Here is a 15,748-nt window from a genome sequence, read left to right as displayed (position 1 = left end):
GGGTACCCGTACCTGTACCCGTACCTGTACCCGGCCGGGTACGGGTACCCTACCCGTACCCTACCAGAAATGAGTGACAAGCGGTGACTCACCAGTGACTCACGGCCTACCCGGCCGCACCAGGGTCGCAAACGGCTACCCGTACCCGGCTGGGTACGGGTAGCCGGGTATCGGGTAGGGTACGGGTATTGGGTACCCGGTTGCAACCTCTGGTGTCGACCACAGATTTCAACATGTAGCGTGTCGACAATAGCATGGACAAATATATAAGTGTCCTGCATATAATGGGAGGTTTCTGGAACCCCTAATTAAAAATAACGTTGAAAGCGATTTAAAATCACGCGACCGAAGCTCAAAAATCTAAGCAGTGCTGCTGACTTTGGTGTCCTTTGGTCTAGCACCGTTTTGAGACGAGGCTCAAAAGAAAGCTGTCTGGTGTGGACCAATCAGTTTCAAAGACGATGCATATATTACACTGGTCAACAAAAAAACATTTCTTTCTGGCCTGGACTTTTGCAGCTGTTTTAGAATAATTCTGGGTGCTGATTCCAAATCTGATCTCAGATTTGCTCTATCACATCTCATTTTATGCTATCGGCATACCCCATTTTCATTGATTTTACCCGAAATTAACTCTGTCACTTATGATTGCAAGTTGTTGCGAGTCAGTGACTGCTTTAGTGTTAAAATATGGTGCTGTTTTTTTAGGATAGTGTGTTTATAATATCATTTTATGTAGATATCCACGTTTATTTAATATTTTTCTTCTGCAGTTTTTATTGAAAATGCAATATTTGATATCTCAAAAACCTGATGTGATAGACAAAAACTGATGCCAGATTTGGAATCGGCACCCCAACATTACCTTAAACCCGTTGGAATACCTTATGCCAGAAAAAGTGTGACCAGTGTTATCAGTGTTTTTTGTTTGCATTCTGACCACAAGCATTGTGGTGAATGCAGACATGATTCCTTGTAAAAGGTTTCAGTTTGGTGTTTTAACATATCAACACCTGTTTTGTTGCCAGAAAAAAGGGAAAAACCTATTCTCAATCAAAGTTCTATACAGTAACTAATGTAACATTGGATTGTGTTCCAGAAATGATGTAATTTCTTTTGGTGGTTTTAGTGATGTTTTTTTACCTATTTTATATCGCTCGTTATATTTAGGTAATCTGAAAGTAAATCGTGGGCTAAATTTTATCTTCATATACATCATGGGGTTCTGTAAATAAAATGCATATACCACGGTACCCCCATCCCTGAATTGGCGCAGTATTTCAAGGATGCACTCTGCTGACAATCATTGTGCCCTATTAATGTTTTACGCTTAATACGTGCGGACATATTCAAGGGCAATCTGTGCATCCTAAAGTCAAGTGACCTTGGAGACAACCGCAAATCTTTTGTCGCAATGCTGTAATTTTTGTGGTGAGACCGCTTAGGTTTTCATCTGCCTACAATCCCTTGATGGCTAATGCCTGCAAACCCTGCCAGGCAGTGAACTTTGAAGGTCATCCTCAAGTCAAGCTATGATAACACTGGTCAACACACTTTTTCTGGCATAAGGTATTCCAACGGTTTTAAGGTAATTTCGGGGTGCTGATTCCAAATCTGGCATCAGTTTTTGTCTATCACATCAGGTTTTTGAGATATCAAATATTGCATTTTCAATAAAAACTGCAGAAGAAACATTAAATAAATGTGGATATCTACATAAAATGATATTATAAACACACTATCCTAAAAATACAGCACCATATTTTAACAGTAAAGCAGTCACTGACTCGCAAAAACTTGCAATTATAAGTGACAGAATTAATTTCGGGTAAAATCAATGAAAATGGGGTATGCCGATAGCATAAAAATGAGATGTGATAGAGCAAATCTGAGATCAGATTTGGAATCAGCACCCTGAAATTAGTCTAAAACAGCTGCAAAAGTCCAGGCCAGAATTTGTTTTTTTGTTGACCAGTGTTATTTAACGAAGGTGCCTGATAGGGAGCAAAATTTTCAACATACATTTGTAATGCGGGCGTAAACGGCCTCGCGGATATGACGTCACGGGGGGAGGAGTTAGGTCACGGGAGAGAGAGGGATGAGGTCTTAAGGGAGAGATACCGGAAGAGACGGGAGAGAGTTGGAGATAGAGACAGAGTAAGGCCACGCAGGGCGGAGGTTGGAGAGTGGCGAGATCGCCACACACAGAGTAAGACTCGGCACCGTCGGCCCGCGGTGACCGAGCACGGAGGAACGGGGAGCAGCGGTGGGGCTGCAGTGAGGGCAGCCGGAGGCCTGCACGAGGGAACCAGCAGCGGAGCTGCATCGGAGTGGAGAGAGGCTACGGGAGCGGCGGCAGCATCGAGCTGCCAAGCGGGGAGGCTCTGAGCGAGGGCCGTGTGGGACAAGTTGTAAAGAACCCGAATAAAGGACAACGGAGACAGACACAGTGAACGAGTCCTTTATTACACATTGCTGGATGAAGGGTCTCCCCACTAAATTCGCTATTCGTCACGGTCTTGCAATCCCACAATTTACCTCCAGCGTCTGAGCTGGTGTCATCACTCCATCTGCGGTGGTCGACCTCGAGTGATTCACTCCTTTGACTGCCATTGTGTCACCAGTCTCATCCATCGGCCAACCTCAAGTATCGTGATGTTTCCTGCAGAAGCCCACGTTTCTGGAGTCAATTTGAAGTCTTGATTTGTATTTGTTCCTTGACCCGCATATTCCATTCTCGCATTGTAATCTCAGTCGTGCATCTCGCCGTGCTTATTTGCATGCTTCCCATCGTTAATTCCCTTTTATTCATCATCTTCCATGTGTTTTCATGTATGTCAAACCTGAAAATATGCACTGATTTTTAAATCTTTTATATTAAGTTCGCTTGCTTGCTTGCTTGCGTGCTTGCTTACGACCGTGCAAATCTTTCGGTCGTTTTTTAACCCACTTCCCGTGATCCAATCGAGCTGACATTTTGCACACAGACTCGTTGTGCGTGACAATTAATTTTCGTGAAAATTTTTTTCCAACTGTGTAGGGAATTTTGTTTTTATATTTCATTACCAATTGCTTAATGCTGGCAGACAATCATCTGACGCATAGGTGGCAGTCATCTCAAGCCAGAGGACGAGAGGACTCTAGCCGCCACGCATATAAAGGATTTAGAGTGAAAAACTTTTTACATTATAAAGCCAGCACCTAAATCAATGCTCACATGCAGTTAATACAATGGTGGTTGTACAGTACTATACGCCCACATATATGCTCCTTGCTGCCTTTGCCAACTCGCACTGACCAAAATGGTGAAGTATGGTTAAATAACCCCGACAGCCTGCATGGTGTTGGGAGGGTCTCTTTTTCAGTTGTTGATTGACAAAGGGAGTGCATATGTTTAATGGTATTTCAAGATGCTCTGCAGAAAGCGCATTGGATTGGTAATGTGTTCACATCTCTACATACCACCAATTACATATCGCCAATCACACATCTGTACATATCACCAATCAATAATTTGTACATCACCAATGGCATATCCGTATGTATCACCAATGACACACAGATATCTGTACAAATTATCAATCAAGCGCATACCTGTACATATCAACAATCAATCATATTAACATATCACCAATCACATCTGTACATATCACCAATAACCTTTCTGAACACATTCTCAATCACACAGCTGTACATGTTACCAATCATATCTGTACATATCCTCAATCACATGTCTGTACACATCACACATCTGTACATGTTCCCAATCAATCACACATCTGTACACGTTACCAATAAATCACACATCTGTACATGTTCCCAATCAATCACACATCTGTACACGTTACCAATCAATCACACATCTGTACACGTTCCCAATCAATCACAAATCTGTACACGTTCCCAATCAATCACACATCTGTACACGTTCCCAATCAATCACACATCTGTACATGTTATCAATCAATCACACATCTGTACACGTTCCCAATCAATCACACATCTGTACATGTTCCCAATCAATCACACATCTGTACACGTTCCCAATCAATCACACATCTGTACATGTTCCCAATCAATCACACATCTGCCCACATCAGCAATCCACTGCCGTCACAGCAATTCCGCTGTGATCCACTGGGGGGCGTTGCCCACGATAAGAGCACCACCACCACCACCATCTCCCCCACCCAGCCTCACTTCCTGCAGCAAGCAGCAGCAGAAGCAGCGGCCATCCCTTGACACAGTCTTGGTGGTGTTGGTGTTGTTGTTGTTCTAACAAATCGATAACTAACAATCTCTGATGGCGAGCCGGCGTTTGGTGGCGTCTTTGGGCGTGCTGCTGCTGCCGCTGTTGTTGTTGTCGTCGCTTGTGGCGGCGGTCGCTGCAACGAAGGGCGGCGTGGAGGTGGTGGCCGATGACGACTGGAGGAAGATCCTGGAAGGGGAGTGGATGGTGGAATTGTGAGTGCGGTTTGTGGGTGATGGTGATGATGGTGGTGGTGGTGTTGTCTTGCTGTAGCGAGCGATGCGTGGTGAAGTATGGTCAAACGAGCTTCGTAAACGACAAGTCGGGGAGGTCATCATCCAGCAGTGGATTGAACATGTCGATGGTGATGATGATGATGGATTGACGAAAGGCACGGGGTACAATGATGGCAATGCTTTAAAGCTTTCGTGACTGCAGGGATTCATCTTCTTGGTTCTTTCGGTAAAGTCACGTAGAAGGGAAGTAATAAAAGAATAAAAATAAAACATTAAAATAATTCTCACGACGTTTCGGCCACAACGCAAGCAGCCTTCCTCAGGTGAAGACCAGGTCTGTCGGGGACTTTACCGAAAGAACCAAGAAGATGGCAATGCTGTGCAATGAAATAGTATGGGTCATGTTCAATCCACTGCTGGACTAAGACCTGCCCAATGGAACGACAAAATTGTATTGGGGTTTGCAAGATCGTAAGGTGACTGGGAGATTATTAATTTTATATTATTGGTTCTTTCGGTAAAGTCACGTAGAAGGGAAATAATAAAATACTAAAAATATTTAAAATAAAAATGCTCACGACGTTTCGACTGCAACACAAAGCAATCATCATCAGGTGTGAAATCCACAGCAAGAAAATTTTGAAAAAACCGAAAGAACCAAAGAATATGAATCCTTGCAGTCACGAAAGCTTTAAATCAAAAGATTATTATAATTTTTTTAAATCAATCCAGCAGTGGGTTGACCATGGCTGCTGATGTGTCCGTACTGTGTATTACCGTCGGATGAATGTTGTGTTTTTAATTAATGGAATCATTTTTCCAGGATGAATTATGACTTTGGTCAGTGTGGTCTTAACATGCAATATTTTGCTGTCTTTTCTTGGATTTTTTGTTGGCACAAAGTCACTTTAAGATGTTTTTGTTTGTTGCGGTTGCACCCCATTCAAGAGCCGAATGAGGCTCACATGGTTATTTTTTATTTTATTATTTCCATTCTACGTGATTTTACCGAAAGAACCAATAAGATGAATCCCTGCAGTCACGAAAGCTTTAAATCGAAAAGGGTTATACCAAATAAATGAAACTTGAACTTGAAATGAACTTGAACATCAGCAATCCAACATCGGTTTTTAAGACCAGTAGCCTTTTAAGTAGTACACTTAACACGGCGTTAAACGTTACCACTTCTTCTGCGATAGAACACACAATAACCTACGTTTCATACAGACGTTTAATTCTAAATCGTAGTGTAAATACAATATAATACAAACCTGTCAACCCCTTATCAGTGCCCTACATTATTACACACCCACGCAGAGCGTATTGGTCACCACGTGTCCCTATAAATCGAAACGTGTTTCCTACAAAGCCCCCCATCACAAGGGGAGAAACACAAACACATAGACACGATTTCTCTTTGCTGTACGCCATATGGACCTTTAAAACTCAACTTCCATGTCCCAAAAATCCGGGGTTGACGGCTGTGATTGTGCGGCATTCGGTTTAGGGTTAAATCCATTGTTGGACTGTACATCTAGGCTGCCTACCGTCACCAACACCTACAGGGATTGACCAGCGTGGTGAAGTATGTTCCAATGTAATAACCCCGTTGTGGGACCCGCATGGCATGTAGCTGAGGGCCTTCGTCCAGCGGTGGAGCGACAGAGCGCCTTGTCTATAACCACGCACGTGGCTCGCGCGAGTGTGTCACGAGGACATTTTTCATTGACGCAACTTAAAAGTGACGCTTCGTTTATCTCGGCATGTGCCGTGCACTGTACTGTACAGTGCGCACTGTACACAATACTACGCTGTACCCATGAGCTGTATACTGCACTGTAGACTGTACTGTACACATAATTACACTGTACAAGTACTGTACGCAGTATTACACTGTACACCGCACTGCGTTGTACACAGTATTACACTGTACAAAGTGCTGCACTGTACACAGTATTACACTGAAAGTACTGCACTGTACACAGTTTTACACTGTACAAGTACTGTACACAGTATTACACTGTACAAGTACTGCACTGTATTCCGTACAGTACCAGCTACTCACATTACCGCACTGTACACTACATGCTGACCTTTACACAGCACTGTACACAGTACTGCACTGTGTACAGTGTGGTACTGTACACAGCACTGCACTGTGCACAGTGCTGCACACAGTACAGAACTGCATGCTTGCAGTCACTCTTTGTGGAGAACGAGACGACAGCTCCAGTTGCATTGTGTGGCGAGGTTCTGTGCGGTCGGTGGTGGTGGTGGCTGCCGAATAGTTTTTATTTTGCTGTGAAGTGTCAAACATCTTTGTGGCCAAAATTTCCCAATTCGAGCTTACAAAAAGTGGACACTTTTTTTTAAATATTTCAAATGAATGTGAGCCAACGTGTTTTTCTTCCACGTTTTTTTTTATTTTAGAGCTAGGAGATGGTGTGTGTGTGTGTTGAACTTCTTTCACACCGTATGTGGCCATTCGCGCTAATCGGAGGTGTGTGGGGGAAAAACGACAAACTGAACACAAAAAAGCAGTTTTAACGAAATTGTTTTACAGTTTAGATTTAAAAGTGCTTAGCTCCGTGGCTTCCTAATGTGGTTGTGATGGAGACTGCAAGAGTGGTCCTTGAAGGACACGTTGACCATGTAAAAAGGGGCAGACTTTGCCACACAGTGGTGGTGATGATGGCATGACAATGTTGGTGGTCACATTTATAATAATGATGACCTCTTTCATTAAGCGCCTGTCATATTGAAGTATGTCAAAGCGCCCTACGACACTCATAAGTGTAGAAAACATCTAAGCGAAATAGAAAGATGACAATAGCCATCTCGATGACTACTCTCAAAATTCCAATAAAATGAGGAACTGTGACAAAAGCTATAATAATAATTACAGAGTAATCCAATCCGACACATTTTTTTGTTATCTTAAGCTACGGGGAAAGCCTGCAGTACAAATAGGTGAGTCTCTTGAGATGTCATTTGAAAAGTGAAATCGACTCAGAAATCCCTAATGGACCGAGGAAGAGGATTCCACAATTGATGACCAGCTGGCCGTGATGACCTCCGACGCCTTGACCATTTCACGCACCTCCGATTCGCGAGGCCGGCTACGTACGGCGCAAAAGAAGTTCCAGTGTACGTACGTACGTTTGATCGGGTTTGAATCGGAGGCAACGTTCTACGTGTGAACACACGGACGACGGTGCACGTGCGTGTTTTTAAATCCTTTATATTAAGTTCGCTTGCTTGCTTGCGCGCTTACGACCGTGCAAATCTTTCGGTCGTTTTTTAACCCACTTCCCGTGATCCAATCGAGCTGACATTTTGCACACAGACTCGTTGTGCGTGACAATTTATTTTCGTGAAAAAAAAAATTCCCAAAATGTTCCACTTTTTAGGAACATTTTTTTTTATATTTAATTTAAAATACCAATGTGATAAAAATGAAACTCTTACTCAAGAAAAACAGAAATGAATAATAAAATAAAACCGATGCCACGCATATAAAGGATTTATAGTGAAAAACTTTGTTTTTACGGGTTAATTTTTTATCCTTGCAGCTACGCGCCTTGGTGTCCGGCCTGCCAACAGCTACAGCCCGAGTGGGTGAAGCTGGCTGCCTGGAGCAAAGACCTGAACATCAGGGTTGGCAAGGTGGACATCACGTTACAGACAGGTGCCACGTCGCAAGACAACACATTAGAAACCCACTGTCGTCCCCCCCCCCTGCCATAGTAGAGGCTTGTTTTTTTTGGGGTTGGATCCCGTAAATGTAAATATGTCGTAAAACCCGCCACCACCAGACGCAGCCAATAAGCATGGTTTGTCACGTAAAGAAAATGTGACAATTCGTTACTAGTTCAGCACACCGGTGTGTTGGAGAGTAAACCCACAATATTTACATTTCGATTTCGATTTAAAGCTTTCGTGACTGCAGGGATTCATCTTCTTGGTTCTTTCGGTAAAGTCACGTAGAAGGGGAATAATAAAATAATAAAAATAAAACATAATAAAATACAATTCTCACGACGTTTTGGCCACAACGCGAAAGACAGCGTCTGAATACAGATGCTGTCTTTCCGACAACCTGTTTTTCACCTGAGGACGGCTGCTTGCGTTGTGGCCGAAACATCGTGAGAATTATTAAATGTTTTATTTTTATTATTTTATTATTTCCCTTCTACGTGACTTTACTGAAAGAACCAAGAAGATTTACAATTCGAGTTAACGACGTTTCGCCGTTCATAACCAGCCTCATCAGGCAACACCCAGAATTGTGGAGAAATCCTCGTGCGGTTTCGGTCTTAAATCGAGGGGGTAAATGTGATGTCGTCACTTGTGAACCATTCAGGTGTGAAGACCATAGGGGGGGGTAGGGGGGGGTTAATGTCATATAAATTACATTGGATATCTATTGTTGGTGGGGTTGTTCACAGTTAATAAACATACATAATGTAGGCATGTACATTTTACCGATTTGGGGTATTGTTTAGCCATTTTTGTCTTTAGCAAATGAACGGCTGAACTGTTAGTATGGTCAGCTACGTACGGTGGTGAAAGAAGCTCAATGTATGTACATACATAACGAGCAGGGAAAGTGAAACATTAAAAATGGGGGGGGGGGGGAGTGTAGCTGATTTGTGTTGCTGCATCTTCATAGATGCAGCTATACACACATCTCTGATTAGCGCGGTTGGCTACGTCCGGTGCGAAAGTTCTACTTGCGTAGGGGGACGGTTCGCCCTCCATATTGGCGTTGAACCATGGGGAAGCACGCGCTTACGCATTCACGGAAGGAGGAATAAAATATAAAAAATATTTTAATAATTTAGAATGAGTGGCATCTTTGAACTCGGTGAGAGGCAGGGCCTGTGTTATATTATATCCTCCAGTCGGCTTCCTCTGTGTACGGTGTTGACCGTTATTGCCAAGGCAGAAATTCCAGTGTAGACTTTAAAAGCAGAACTAAGTTTTACAACTCGCTTTGGAAATCGACTTTGCATTTTTGCAATGAAATTTCACTCGGAGGTGAAATGCATTTGTTAGATATGCTTTGAGATACATTGCCATTCAAACTCCACACCTGCAAATGCTTAAAGTGTATCCTATTGTCCTATGTAAATTGTCAATACTGTGGAAGTAACTGAGCGCCAACTTAGAAATAAGCATTTGTAATCGCAGCTTGCCGGGGGGGGGAGGGGGGCATGACCGTATTAGCCCTAGCCACCTGCCCCCTACGCTGTGTCGTGTTGTAGCTTGCACAGTTGCTGACACCAACACCACTCTACTTCTTATTTCAGGTCTCAGTGGTCGATTCCTAATTACCTCCCTGCCTACGATTTACCAGTGAGTACCCTCGGCACTCGGGCAAGCCGTTCGTGCGTTGACCGTGACTTGACCACGCTGAATTTCACTTCCAAAAAAACCCCAAACTCCAATCGCTAAGCGGAGGCCGAACGCTTTCCTTCGTGTGACATGGCCCTCTGCTCTCTCTCTGCGACAGCATACACGAGGGGGTGTTCCGTCAGTATGAGGGATCGCGTCTGGAGAAGGACTTCCTGAGCTTCATCGAGGATAAGAAATGGCTGGGGGTGAAGCCGGTCTCCTCCTGGGTGGACCCCAACTCACTCGCGTAAGAATCCATTGGGTGTGCGCGAGCAAACGAGTGTAGCATTGTGCGTGTGTTATGGTCTGTGTGGGGAGCGGCGACGAATGAGTTCGATTCCCGCTCATGATCAATACCAGGTGTGAATGTTTGACCCGACTCTGGGACCTCCCCAAGGTCGACTCAACCTTAAATGATGACCTGGTGTGCTGTGTAAAACATCTGTGCTGGGGAGACGAAGGTTTGTTGGTGTTTTCCTCCCACATTATTTTGCGCCGTGCTGGCCTTGATAGGTGCTCGCTAATAGCACTTGTCCCGGACAACAGTCTGTCAATGGATATGCGGGGTGTTTGTCTTTTTTATGGGCTGTGAGTGTCTAAATGTGTGTGTGTGTTTGCTGTGTATGGGTGTTTGTGGTGTGTGCGGGTGATTACGTTTAAGTGTGTGGGTTAGATGTAATAGTGCTGGCCACAGGGCACTCCTTGTGTGCAGTGCAAGTCCTAATTGGTTCTTACGCACATCACTTTATCCCATCAGTCTGAGGTCTGAACGGGGGATATTTTGAAGTATATATGTTGAACTTCTTTCGCACCGTCCGTAGCCAACCATGCTAATCAGAGGTGCGGGAGAAGGACAGTGTGTTCGGGGAGCAGTGGCATCGTGCTTTGCGCCCCGCACTGAACCCAGCAACCTGAGTTTGATTCCCGGCCACAGCTGACATCAGTGGCAGACGACACTGAACAGATCGTCTGTGTGCATGTTGAACTTCTTTCGCACCGTATGTATCCAACCGTGCTAATCAGCGTCGTTTGAGGCTGTGATCAACACTGCCTTAAATGAGTACAGGAATACCTTTCACTTTCGTCTGGTTAGGGACCAGAGCATGGATGAATGTCAAAAATGGACAAATGTCAAAGCAGAGCCTTTATTTGGCTCGCAAATTTATTTTGGCCAGCGAAAAACGTGCGTGCAAATAACTACAGTAAATATATAACACATGCACGCGAAACCTAAATATACAGAAATAAAAGAAAAATAAACACAAGAATAAATAAATAAAACTAAATAAATAAACAATGCTCCCTTGAAATTTTTTATTCTTGCTTAAGTAAACTGTAGCATTATATTGTTATCGCGAAAATAACTGTATTGTTGACAGTATAATCACAGAAATAAGTCCAGTATTAATAATACATGAATAAACAAAAATATAAGAGATGCTCACTGAGCGACTTCTTTTCAAAGACGGAACGAAAAAGACGGCGCGAGGCGCGAACGTCTTGGAAGGTTTGGGATGAAATCGGACGAAAGAGGAAAGGCGTGTGGATGAAATTTGAAACGTGGTTATAGCACTGGTCAACACACCTTTTCTGGCATAAGGTATTCCAACGGTTGTAAGGTAATTTTGGGGTGCTGATTCCAAATCTGGCATCAGTTTTTGTCTATCACATCAGGTTTTTGAGATATCAAATATTGCATTTTCAATAAAAACTGTGGAACGAAAAATATTAAATAAATGTGGATATCTACATAAAATTATATTATAAACACACTATCCTAAAAATACAGCACCATATTTTAACACTAAAGCAGTCACTGACTCGCAACAACTTGCAATCATAAGTGACAGAGTTAATTTCGGGTAAAATCAATGAAAATGGGGTATGCCGATAGCATAAAAAGGATATGTGATAGAGCAAATCTGAGATCAGATTTGGAAACAGCACCCTGAAATTAGTCTAAAACAGCTGCAAAAGTCCAAGCCAGATAAAAAAAATGTTTTTTTGTTGACCAGTGTAGTTGAAAACGGCCGAAAGAGTGAAGCGATGAAAGTCGAGGTATCGCTGGACATACTAGTGTGCAAACATCAGCACTGTGGAGATGAAGGCAGCTAGGTGTGGTGGTGATGGATGGCCAGACCATCCTATTCGTACCGACCTGAATAACGATTCATGTATTCTTTGTATATTTGTGTTTCTGGCTACGGTGTGTCGGTGCCTCACTGTTGATGCTTGTTTTTTTCATCAGGATGTCTGGTATGTCTGCGTTGATGGACTTCTCTCACTGGATCAAGGTAGGTTCAGTGTTGCTGCGTTTATTTAGATTGTTTGGCTGCTGTATATTGACACGTGTTAAGCCACTTCGTTGAGCTTTTATTTGTGGCCAGGTCGCTTCTGAAAAATAAGGTAACAGCTCGGTGGGCTTTACTTGTTAAAATAAAAAATAGTTTTGCTTTATTAGTCCTGGAAGAGACGGCAGATATTAAATAAATACGTAGAGTAAATAAATAAATCACGTTGACAGCCATTGCCTCCAGAAGTAGTTGTGTAAGAGTCTTCTTGTGGCAGCAGACATCTTCTGGAAGAGGCCATGAGATGTCCACCATCTCATGAGGGGGAGGCTTTCGTCTGTAACCGCGACCCTCGCAGTATGAGCCTAGAGTCTATCGTGGTGCACAATTGGGAAATCGTTAATTAAAAAAATCTATAATTACGATTCCCCTCCCCTGATCAGCGTGGTGTGCATAGTGCCCCATCAGGCAGTGGATTGACAAAGTGCCACGTGTTTCTTCAATTTTATTGGAAGGATGAATTTTATTCGAATCGACGAATTGTTCAATCGCTGGATGATGGAAGTAACTGAAATGTTTACATTTGTAAATGTCTTGAACATCTTTTGAGTCCTGCCATTTAATAATTGATTTATTATTTTTTCAGTAATTTTGTATGTAAAATTAAACAAGTGACTGGAGAACATCCATAAGTAACAGAGAGAACGCTTAAACTCCGAACAAGAAGGCCTTCACAAACCCACTTGCCGTGCTCCACTAGACAGACACGTATCACGGGTTCTGCAGAGCAGAGGACGTGCTCCACTTGGTAACGCCAGCAGCGAGAAACTGCAAGGCTGTATTTTCGGCGCGCGCGTTTTGCCCTCGGGCTAAAGAACGAGCTTTCAGAATGTGAAACGCATTTGCACGTTCTCTGCCTTTTCATTTGTACGTTGAACTACGTAGCCAACCTACAAACCCAACCGTGCTAATCGGGGAAGGATGGCAAACTAAACACAAAAAGCGATTTTTTTTAAAAGCTGCAGTTCAGCCACCTGTCATTCAGTGTCTAATGACAGATGACTGAATTTCCCACCCCCCCCCCTCCGACCATTTCCCAGAACACCCATGCCTACTTCACCGAGCAGCTCGGCATTCCCGTGTGGGTCTCTTACCTGCTCTTCTCTCTGGCAACCATCCTCATGGGCCTTCTCCTCGGAGCGGTATGTTCACACGGCTCCCACTCTTACACATCACCCCCCCCGCTCTGAATGTGTGCGGTTTCTCAAGAATCAAAAGAAGTACAAGAATGAGCAAGGCGTGATAACTCCTCTTCTCGTGCTGCTTCTTCTTGGTTCTTTCGGTAAAGTCCCGTAGAATGGAAATAATAAAAATAAAACATAATAAAATAATTCTCACGACGTTTCGGCCACAACGCAAGCAGCCGTCCTCAGGTGGAGAACAGGTCTGTCGAGGAGACAGTCTGAATGACAAGCCCCAGGCTTGCAGCGACTATTTAAGCTGGGATGGAGGGGGCGAAGAGCGCCTTGACAAAATAATTTGCATATCAAGAGGAATTTAGCATATTTATGGGAAATGCAGATATTATTATGTTTTATTTTTATTATTTTATTATTTCCATTCTACGTGACTTTACCGAAAAAACCAAGAAGATGAATCCCTGCAGTCACGAAAGCTTTAAATCGCGTGATAACTCCTTTCAGAAACGCTAATTTTGTTTCTCGAGAAGGGCGTGACCCCGACGAACAGACCTGGTTATTGGAGCGAGATCGCTTGCGAGAGAAGCCCAATGACAGATGGTATGGAGGAGGCTCTTGAGTTCGATCCAGACCCCGATGGCTGTATATTTGGAGTTTGCATGTTCACCCAATGGTCTCGTGCATTTTTCTCCGGGTCCTCCGATATTTTCCTCCACATTTCAAAACATGCATTTAAAGCATTTGGCTGTAATACATCTCCACATTATAAGCCACTAAGTTGAGCTTTCATTTGTGACCAGGTCACTTCTGAAAAAGAGCTATATAGCTCAGTGGGCCTTACCTGGCAAAATGAAAAGTTAGTTTAGGAAGTATATTTATCTTCTTGGTTCTTTCGGTAAAGTCACGTAGAATGGAAATAATAAAATAATAAAAATAAAACATAATAAAATAATTCTCACGACGTTTCGGCCACAACGCAAGCAGCCGTCCTCAGGTGAAGAATTGGTCTGTCGATAAGACAGAGTCTGAATGACAAGTCCTGGGCTTGGAGCGTCTATTTAAGCTGGGAGGAGGAAGAGCGCCTTGACAAAATAATTTGCATATCAAGAGGAATTTTAGCATATTTATGTAATATTACACTATGTATTATTCTACCCACCCTACTGCACACCACACTGCTGCATATTTACCGTACAACTACGAATTTTTGCATATTTATGGGAAATGCAGATATGCGACTAGTACTACTTGTGATTACTATACACCACCCTATACCTCGAAAAAGAAGTATATTTAGTTCAGTGCTTCAGCCTCATCTGCGCAAGCCGAGCTGTAGACTTCACTCTAACCCACGCGCGGCATGCTCTCTTGCAGGTCTTTGTGCTGGTGATAGATCGCGTGTGTCCTCCAAAACGACATCCGTCTGCCAAGGCCAAGCGAGGTACGAAGCATTTATGCCATTGTAACACGAGGCCCACTATTTACTGCATTTCCATTGATCCACATGACTAAAGTTGTCATCCTTGGAGTCGGCTGAAAGTCTGGTCACTGACGAAGATTCAAACTCCCTTTGGACATCCCTGGACACAGACCCACAAATGACGATACTTGCTTTTTGTAATTTTTCTTGTCCTGTAGACGCACGGGATTGAGAAAATATCGGTGCAAGTTTGATACATTACTCGCAACTTGTTTTAATTGGGAATAAGTCCCGTAGAAATATACCCCCCCTCGCCTCCTGCGGCAGAGTAATGCCCACTTGCAAGCCGGGTGCTACGTTCACCTTGTGCTGCACAGGGAAAGCTGCCACTGAGTGTGCCCTTCGCTAGACTACATCGGTATGTCTGTCTAAATTATTTGGCACCGTACATAGCCACCGTGATAATCGGAGGTGCGGGGAAGGACAACAAACTAAACACAAAAAGCAGTTCTAAAGAAATTAGATTTCAATCTAGATTTATAAGTGCATAACTCCCCCAGTGACTTCCTAATATTGGAAGAGCGTCCCAGACGGCCGCAGAAGCACATCTGAAAGCACGCCATGCGTTACCATCTTTGTTCGATGGCTAGCCAAAAGCCGAGGTCGCAAACGGGTTTTGATTCCTTATCTGAATGCGGCCGCACCAGGGTCGCAATCGGGTACCCGTACCCTACCCGATACCCGGCTACCCGTACCCGGCCGGGTATCGGGTAGGGTACCCGATTGCGACCTCTGGGATGAAGCCATGTTGCAGGCGCGGGTGGGTTGATTCTAGGAACTTGAATTGTGAGAAGAGACAAGACGTTGGGAAATGAGTGACAAACGGTTACTCACCAGTGACTCACGGCCTACCCGTACCCATACCCGGCTGCACCAGGGTCGCAAACGGGTACCCG

General features: G+C 43.7%; 1 protein-coding gene across 1 annotated transcript in view; it reads left to right on the top strand.

Moving 5' to 3' along the window:
- Positions 1–4,186: 4,186 nt before the first annotated feature.
- LOC144734577 (thioredoxin-related transmembrane protein 1-like) overlaps positions 4,187–15,748 on the top strand; it is a 14,879-nt gene continuing 3,317 nt past the window's right edge. The window contains exons 1-7 of the mRNA XM_078616822.1: positions 4,187–4,464; positions 8,058–8,173; positions 9,798–9,843; positions 10,001–10,129; positions 12,131–12,176; positions 13,274–13,375; positions 14,747–14,813. Coding sequence (XP_078472948.1) covers positions 4,304–4,464; positions 8,058–8,173; positions 9,798–9,843; positions 10,001–10,129; positions 12,131–12,176; positions 13,274–13,375; positions 14,747–14,813 — 667 coding nt within the window. The 5' untranslated portion in view covers positions 4,187–4,303. The remainder of the gene's footprint in view (positions 4,465–8,057; positions 8,174–9,797; positions 9,844–10,000; positions 10,130–12,130; positions 12,177–13,273; positions 13,376–14,746; positions 14,814–15,748) is intronic.

This window comes from Lampetra planeri, chromosome 52, assembly GCF_965212315.1.
Source record: "Lampetra planeri chromosome 52, kcLamPlan1.2.h2, whole genome shotgun sequence".
Lineage (NCBI taxonomy): Eukaryota > Metazoa > Chordata > Hyperoartia > Petromyzontiformes > Petromyzontidae > Lampetra > Lampetra planeri.
This window is presented reverse-complemented; position numbering and strand designations above follow the sequence as displayed.